Here is a 9,761-nt window from a genome sequence, read left to right as displayed (position 1 = left end):
TAAAATATCACCTTGTCGCCTTTGACTCCTTTGCTTCCAAGCTCCCCGCGAACGCCTTTATTGCCTTGAATTCCTTTTGCACCTATACACAGTTACAAACCTGAATTATTGAATTATATACCTAAGTAAATGTTGTTCACTACTACATTACTCTGAAGTAGTATAATAGTGTATAAAGATAAATATATATATTTTTTTTAAAACCGTGTTAGCGTGCGTTGCTCGAATATTGAAAATACTGTATAAGGATAGTCAATAACTTAGATATTTAATGTTATAAATTTCTTTGGGGGAATAAGTAGATGTTGCTATGGAAGGATAATCGAATTTATTATAGAAATAAATGGAGTGGCCGAGTGGATATAAAGTGGAAGCGCCAACAAGGACCGTCACCGATTCGAACCCGGCCAAGGGTGACTTCCATTCTCTGTGCATCCATATAGATAATGTTATGAAATAATTAAGTTGTTTTTTTACGTTGGATTCGTATTCAAATTCCGAAAATTAATAAATTATTTCGTATTTAAAACTTTATTAAGTTTTCAATTGAAATGCCCAAGATTTGAAAATATGACACATTTTCTCCTTTTGAAGTTGTTCAGCAATTTAAAAATATCGAAATGATAAATAAATTGTGCATAATTCTATTTGATAAGCGTTTTAAATTAAAATTTTCCGTTTTCTTCGCTCAGATCTACCTTTTTATATACTTTCAGTGGTTTATTGAATTTATTGAATTCGAATGGATTATGCATCAGATGCGAGCTATCCGTTTTTTATAATTTATATTTAAAACAATGACAATCGATTGCCATTCACAAGGAACTTCAAAAGAATTTTTTCAGTCAAAATATTTACCAATATTACCTGCTACGTAAATATTATTCTATATGCCATGGGCATTTTGGACAGTATTAATTATAAATGAAACGTTATTACAATCATTTTTATTTGTTTTTAGGGGCTTGACAGGGTCTTGATGTGGCTAAGCCCACCAAGCTTCCCACCAAATGTCCGGTAATTCCGCTATCCCGCGATTGTACTCTGCGCATTATAAAATGTTAACATTTTATTGGTGATTAAACAATCTTAAAAATAGTCGTATAACTAAAAACGGAAATGTATTGTTCGTAAGATTACAATTTGATATTGCACGTCAGTATAAAAAGTATTAGATTACTAATGTACGACTAAAATAAAAATAAAAATATATGTACGCTATTATTTAAATTTTTTCTTTATACTATCATGTTGGGGTTTGTTTAAAGAGATTCTAACCATAGGTTATCATAATAGTAATACGCTTTGAAGTACCTTTTAAGCCCGGAGCGCCGTCAACACCCGGGTCGCCTTTAGGACCCGGGGGACCGGGCCTCCCAACGTTTGACTCAAACCCAATGTCCTGAAAAGAATATAAATAATATTTATATTTTTGAATTAAATTTTAAACCAAATCTAAATTAATAGTCCAATCTATGGTAGTAAGTACTAAAATAAAATAAGATCATTTGTCTTGTATAAATATTCAACTAATACTCGAAAAATAAATAATTATAATTCATTCGTTAACAATCAACAATTTACCTTGTAAATCGGTCTTGGTTTCCAACTTGGCTATAAATATTAAATACAGTATTATAATTTTTAATATTATAATTAGCACAATGACGAATTAGAAATTACTATTTAAGTGTCCATTTGTTCTTTATTGTTATTAAATATATTTATTATTAGTTTCATAAACTCACATCATTGTTTGAAAAGTCTGATCCCCCAGGAGGACCTGGTGGACCCGGAGGTCCTTGTAAACCGCGTTCCCCGTCAATTCCAGAATCGCCTGTAAGTAACAATAAATTGGAAATTAGTAAAAACTATTTGCTTACTATGACGTGATGAATCAATAACATTATTGTGCTTTGGTTTTTAAAATAATCGGAATAATCCAGACTTTATTATTCGTGTCATGATTAAATTTGTATATTTACCTTTAGGGCCTTGAATGCCTTCGTTCCCTCGTGGCCCGACATCTCCTCTATCACCTTTGTCCCCTGAATTACAAATATCAAATACGAGTATTAATTATTATTTTGTAATTTTAGAATAATATTGTATCATACATTTTCCAGACAATAAACGTCGACGGATGTTAATACTTTTCAAAATAATGAGTGGCATTTTAAAACAGGCATATTATACCATAATAATATTAATTTACATTAATACCTATATTATGGTATTTTATGTTTATTAAAATATGTAGGACGTAAGTAGGTAATCAATAAATATTGTTATGGAATATTAAAAATCAATATTATTTGTTTTTAATAAGGTATTATAATAGAAAACGGTTTGTTTGAAATGCTGTAATGTGCATAATATTATTATGTATAGTATAAATATCTCAAAAAAATAAATATATTTCGATGTAAAAAATGTAATAATACTCTTATGTTTTTTGAAATATTTATAAAATAAAACATACAATAACTTTTAATTCAAATTATGATATCATTAAACCTAGTTTAAAATTAATAAAATATGAAGTGACAAGTAAAATTTGTTTTTATTTTCTTTGACGTCTAACAACCTAAAATAAATTAGCTATAAAATTCGTTTTATAGTTGGTCGAATTTAAGTTTTTTTAACTCTGTAATATTAATTTAAAAGTTTTTTATTTATATAAAAAATAAATGTTTTAGAATTTAAAATAAACACAGTTATTTCAATTGTTGATCCATTTTTTTTTTATATTTAAAAAAAAACTTTCGTTTTGTATTTATATAGTTTTGTAATGGTGTTAATTAACGTGAACATGAATCCACAAATCCTAAATCGACTGTTGAATTCGTAAATCAATCAAAAACAGTACCTATGGTTTATCTGATAATGAATATTATGTCAATGTAGTAATGGATATCTTCAATTTGAATTCAATGATAAATTATTTGTATGCAAAAAACGGTTCTAAGCGGAGACCTTAGCCCATGTTTCTAAGGATATTTCATTATATCATATTTCTATATTGCTATTAGTAATTTATTGTTCTATTAGCAATAATATAGTAGGCTAAATTAATTTTTGTTGAACGCAAATTATTATGTAAAAATAATAATAATAATTATATATTACATATTAATAATAATTATAATACACATTATTACAAGCTATTATTAACTTATAAGTAAATAGTACCGATGTACCGTACAATGTAATGCATTTTTGGTTCGTGGTAAAATTAGATCAAAATCTATCTACATAATATTATTTTGAACATTTCATTATGTTTAGTAGTTATAATAAAATTATGCGTAATGGAAAGTTTCAAGCACCAACGAATATATATTTTTTTGATTACAAAAAAAAAAACGAAAATCGTAAGTTTTTGTAAAAATTATTCATTTTTGGTCAAAATTTGAACTTTATATTCCATGTACCTTTTTAGTAAGATAATATGTGCAAATAGTACGCTGCCATTTATAATAATTACATCACACGTTTGCTGAATTAATTTTTTTAAATAAAATCAATTGATTTAGTTAGTTCTATTCTAATGATTGTTGTTTATTTATAATATTAACAAAACTTTTCTTACCTTTTATGCCTTCTAGTCCTCGATCTCCTGGCAATCCTACGGCACCCTGGAAAAAAATTAATGGTTAGGTACTGGTACTCCATATTAATCATGTACCTATTACATAATTTATTATTACTTTGTCATTAATTAAACATAATTTACCTATATTTACTTTATTATTTTTGAAAAGTTGATCTGTTTATGTATTACCTACTGAATAATATTTCATGACTTAATTTTACTATTGGTTTTAGGTTAGAAATAGGTAATCAGAGGCATATTTGGGATTTTTATTTCGGATGGGGAAGAGGACATGAGTGCAGGACCCTCATATTATATACCCCCTCCCCATAGATATGCCGTTGTAAATAAAGCATATTATTATATAAATAGATACAATAAATTATATTACAAGTTGCAACACGTCCTATTGGAAACACATGAATAATATTATTTCGAATTTCTAACAGTAAAAAAAAAATATATTTTTATATTATGCTTTTTTATTAAAATATGTTATTATACATTGTAACTATTAAGTAGTAGACCTACTAGTCAATATTCGATAAATTATTTTTAAGCCCATACTATTGTATGCATTTAAAATGACCTTTTCGGTACCTACTTTTACACTCATCCTTACCTATATATTCGGGCGGATTTAAACGGGTTATTCTAATACATTTTTTCTCGCCAAACGACTATATACTGGTGCAATACCAAAACCAAAATTTCATTATTATTTTACATTAGAGTACCATTCACGATTTCCCAAGTGATCACTTTATTGACTTTAATCCCAATAGTGCTAGGTATCCAACCCTTGTACCCACACTTATTATAATACAGCCCTGTTTATACTGGCGATTTACCAAACTGAATTTTTTATTAATAAGTACCTAATAATATTATGTACGTAATGCCTACCATTACATATTTTACCAATACGAATACATTGTGTGAGGCATACGACTTATATTAAATTCCAATGCTCATCTGGTAATATACATAACATAATATTTGCTGAAATACCAAAATATTGTGTATGAAATAAAATAACCCCAAAATTGTAAAACAAAATGACAAGATAATAATAAAATCATACAAAAGAAAAATATTTAAAATATAATTAAAATCATTTTAAAACCAACTTTTAGTAGGTTGATATTAATAATAATTTCGATATAGTAATATATTCATTATTCATAATAGCTATTTTCTTCTATATATTTTGAAAAAGACTTTTCCCGACATTTAAAAGTCAGAAATTCTCTGAAAACTACAATTTTTCCCGCAAAATCTTTTATGAATTTAACTTTAGGAACCTATATTTCTTTAGAGAACGCTTAAAAGTGAATTATAGTTTGGTAGGTATTTGTACATTTTAATTAACTTGTTAATAGTTTTTCGTGCATTTATAATTTAAAACGTATTTGTTTTGAAACTTTTATGTCAGATTCTTTTAACAATAAACAATTCAATAACAATTAAAAACTCTATTCAAATTTTGAGAATTTTCAAAAGCTTCGTTTTATTTATTTAAGTTATTAAGTATTGATATAAACTAAAAAGTAAATTCACATTTTATAATTATATTTTACTGAAAGCTTTTAAAGCTTTTAAAGAATATTTGTTTCCAATATAGTTAAATAAATTATAAATGTATACAACTTTTTAGGTGAAACCGAGAAAGACAATACGAAGAAAATATTTCAAACGACTTTAGTTGATAAATATGATAAGTACGGATTTCTTTTATATTAACTAAAAGCATTTTGAAACACACGCGTTCCTTGTGCAAAACTATACACAATACATAATCATTTGTTTCAAAAGTAGGTAGGTACGTTACAGACTTATAGTATATATAAATATATCTATATAAAATGTCAAAAAAAGCAATTTTCCAACATTAAGTGAAACTTTAAATGCATTATGTAATTTTTAGAATATATATATTACATTCATACTTATTATAATATGCACAGAAATGTTTAAAATATATTATATTTTACATTTGATTTCATTGATAGGTACTTTTGTTAAAATGCTCAAATTTGGAAAATATGAAATTGCACAGCTATGATTTATACAATCGTTATAGACCATTCTTTTTCAACCCGTTTATATTAATCTGTTGCACTAAAAAATTAAACAGTATTTAGGTCCTTATTGTTGGCTTGAATGCAGTAGTTATTCGGTATAAGTACGGCATTTGAATATGCATCCCTTTTCTATGCATCGTAGACATCGAGTGGGTTGTAAATGGAGGCGAATTGTAAACTTAAGAGGTTACGCTCAAGGAGTCTGGTTAAAGCTATATATAGGGTATAATATGTAGATTTTGCTTGTACGTTAAATTCAATAAGACGTGTCCATACACGTATTAATAATTGTTTGTATTTATTTATTTAAACAAGCAACTATGTTAATGTTATTACTATCGACGATATTATTCTATTATGACTTTGAATTCAAGTAGATAGCTCCTGGAATTATTGGAGTGTAGATACGTCAACAACATTTGACGTTGAATTCGGTTTTATTTCTCAACTATTGTAAACTAATTTCATTAAATTAACATTAAAGAGTGCGGTGACTCAAAAACTAAAAGAAAAATTTATAAGTCCGCTTTTTAAAATTATCTTTGCGGCGAAGTATTACACCGGCGGAAATTAGTACCGGTGACGTGTAGGTATACTAACCGGGAGTCCTGTCAATCCCATTTTGCCATCGATGCCTGGATTGCCCGGCGGTCCTTGTATTAATTCCGGTATGTTGCCGGGTGCAAATAACGTGGTGAGGTTACAACTACATATGCCCGGCGGACCCCTCGGTCCAGATACTCCAGACTTGACGAGCTAAAACAACATCGATGATATCATTATTATATTCACTATATAACCATTGATTAAATACAGCTGATGCTGGTATAATATTATAACAATGCTTAGGGTACATGTTTTAAATTATATTATCCACGCATCGTTATTATTATTGTTGTTGATTATTATCCGACCCTTTTGGAAACCACGAGTAGCATTGCACAACATTAGACATTTGCGCAGCACGTGATTCCAAAGCGGATTAGTACATAACACTTTGTGGCTGCGCTAGCACGACTTTGGTCAACTTTGATAATAACGCCTCTAATATATAATATTATACATATATACATGCGCACGCGCATGTGCACACACACACACATACACACGCACACACACACACACACACGCGCACACAGATGTATAGAATGAGAAACGCTTGTCGAAACTTTGCCAATTTAAATAAGACGCCGATGAGGAGGGTACAAGATCGTGGGATGTGGTCAGTGTTATGATTCGAATTTCGTGGATATCACGCTACGGTCAAATGCAATATTATACATATGTACCGAAGACAAATCCTTGGATATAATATTGGACACAGAATTATGGTTGTTTTAAAGTGATTAGAGTAAAAAAAAATCTTCGTAAACCGATTTATCAATTAAAAAAAAACGGATTTAATACATTTTAAATAATATTTAGATATTATAGGTAGTCTTTATAGTTAATTAATACATGTATTACACCATATTTATGTACATGGTGTAACAGATAGTACTGACTTTTGCAATAACATTTATTTTAATCAATATTTAAACATTTTTTTTTTTTTTTTTTATATATAATTTATAGCCACTTGCGCTATACGTGTAATAAAAAAAAAAATTTTTTTTATTTTTTAATACCGAAAATGAAAAATTTTAAATTTGATTTCAATTTTTTTGAATAAATTCAAAATAGCCAATTTGTGAATCTGATTATAAGAACTATTTGGTTGGTAAAAACATTTATCTAAATCAAGTAGTTTATTTTTTAGAATTTTTATAAATATCAGTATTTTTTTGATTAAATTAATTTGGAACGCTATAACTTTTTTAAAAATATTATTATTGGAAATTTTCTAACATGGGTATATTTTTAAAACTATTTATCTATCCTATAATTTTATCAATTTTTGTCATAAGTTTAAGTAGCATAATTTTTTTTTTTTTTTTTAGGTCATTTATTTCTGTTACACTTTGTATAAATATTACAATGCTACAAATACATTTTTAAATCCCTAAATAAAAATAATAATTAAAATAGCTGATGGTAAACTTCCACCGAAAAATATTTAAAATCAACCAGAAACAAAACAAATTTTGTTAAATGTCTAATAATAGGTAACACACAATACTTTAAATTGTATAATACAATTTTTTAGATTGTAATTAAAAACATTTGTAATATATTATTATTTAGTTCTTAAGAGTCAAGCTCGGTAACAATATTATAAGATCGCTGAGACAACAACTAATATAACGCACATACATCTCATAATTTTATTTGTATAATTTTTTTAAGGGAGTAGGTACTGTTTTTAGATAAAATAAGTAGTAGGATGAAAAATTATAGCTAGTGGAGGAATTGTTTGTAAATTTGATGACTATGTTTAACTATTAAATATGAAAGTAATGATGAATTTTTTTATTCATAAGAGCTCGATTTATTATAATATTATGTAAGTATAACCAATATATTATTATGGCTTTTAAAATTTTGAGTGATCATTAAAAAGTTATTAAAAAATATTTTGAAAACGAGTTCAAAACATTGTCTAATTTTATTAAAATAAATATATTTTAATGGAATATTGTAGTTCTGTTTTGAAGAACGGTTGTAGACGGTAGTTGACTAATAATTATCTCTCATAAGCTCACTGTATCAGATTAAAATCCAAGGAATATATCTGTGTTATAAATAAACTTAATTTAAGTAAATTAAAAATTAACTTAAAAAGTATTGAGATTTTATCAAGAACAAGTGCCATGACTTTAGTACCCTTAACTTATACCTACATATTTATGAAAAACTTTGTTTACTAAGTATATAATTAAAACCAAATCGTATTTCTATCATTTGTTTAATCTAATTTGAAAAAAAGAATTAGGTACGCTTACAGGCAAATGAGTATAGATATGATAAAACATCAAACGAGGACAAATCGACATCATAGTATTTTAATGACATTATTTGATATATTCACAAGTCATTGAAAATTAATAGTTTTTAACTTTGCATATTATATTATATCTCAACGAAAAAACTTTTACTTTACACATTCTATAATGATTAAAAGGTTTTTTGATGTAAGTATTTTTTTTGAATTCATATCAAAGATTTTAGGACATCAGTAAAAGATTTATTACTATCTACCTATCTTTTTTTATAGGTATATGGAAATGGTTAATACTTTGGTAAAATACTATGTAATATTCGATTTCATAAATAGGTTCATAGGTAATTAATTGTTTAATTTCAACTATCATTGTGAACATTCATTAGTTTTAAAAACTTGGCCGACTTTAGCAAGTTGTGCTTTAATTACAATTGAGTTGTTCTAGGATATTAGAATAATATTACGATATCATAATATTTTTGATGTATTTGTCGGCACTCTGCTGTAGTTTTTAATTTGGGTTCATTATGCAGAGACGACCTTTATGTTATATGATAGTTAAATACGTATCTACTTGTGTGTTATATTTTCTAAAAGAGTATGATTTTTAATTTATGATTACATATTTTTTTAGAAAATTGGATCAAGAAAGTACTTTAGAGAGGTAATTTTCGATTATCTTAATAATTATTTAATGCCACGGGAAAAACGACCGAAAAATTACGAAAAAACACTAAAAATGGGATTTTAATTTCTAACGCTTTGTTTATCACCGTAGTAACGAATAAAAAAATTATAATATTACTAGCTGATCCCGTGCACTTCGTTACCCGTTAAATGTACAAACTGTATATGACTCAAACTTTGTTCAATGCGTTATTTAATATTCGGTGTGTGATGTTCTAGATTTATCTTAACTTTTCTGTTGCCCAGGATAAAAATTCTGATTCACAGCAGTACCTACATTATCAGGTAGGCAATCTACCTGCGGTAGATCGCGGACCCCATGCTATTTGTACGTAAGTGTATAATTTAACTCTACGCAATATCAAAGTTATACCAAGTTTGTCGTTTTTACTTAATTCCACCTACGATGGATTAATATAATCAATTAATACAAAAACCTAACCTAACCGTACTAAAATCCATGAGTAAAAAAAAAACAAATTTAACCCTTTTTAAATTAGCCTATCTTCTTCCC

The 9,761-nt window shown here is 27.1% G+C and overlaps 1 protein-coding gene across 5 annotated transcripts in view; it reads right to left on the bottom strand.

Annotated features, from left to right (window-relative positions):
- Window positions 1-9,761, bottom strand: part of LOC100573836 (collagen alpha-1(XVIII) chain) — a 285,075-nt gene that overhangs the window by 25,342 nt on the left and 249,972 nt on the right. For 4 of the 5 annotated variants that reach the window (XM_029488395.1, XM_029488396.1, XM_029488398.1 and 1 more), the window contains 7 exons: window positions 6,280-6,435; window positions 3,593-3,638; window positions 1,986-2,048; window positions 1,749-1,837; window positions 1,585-1,614; window positions 1,315-1,402; window positions 12-82 (listed from right to left, as the gene is read on the bottom strand). In XM_029488395.1, the coding sequence (XP_029344255.1) occupies window positions 12-82; window positions 1,315-1,402; window positions 1,585-1,614; window positions 1,749-1,837; window positions 1,986-2,048; window positions 3,593-3,638; window positions 6,280-6,435 (543 nt within the window). The remainder of the gene's footprint in view (window positions 1-11; window positions 83-1,314; window positions 1,403-1,584; window positions 1,615-1,748; window positions 1,838-1,985; window positions 2,049-3,592; window positions 3,639-6,279; window positions 6,436-9,761) is intronic. The other variant, XM_029488397.1, reaches the window with a different exon arrangement.

Source organism: Acyrthosiphon pisum, chromosome A1 (genome assembly GCF_005508785.2).
Source record: "Acyrthosiphon pisum isolate AL4f chromosome A1, pea_aphid_22Mar2018_4r6ur, whole genome shotgun sequence".
Lineage (NCBI taxonomy): Eukaryota > Metazoa > Arthropoda > Insecta > Hemiptera > Aphididae > Acyrthosiphon > Acyrthosiphon pisum.
The sequence above is the reverse complement of the archived record's forward strand: the minus strand, read 5'-3'. Positions and strand labels throughout refer to the sequence as shown.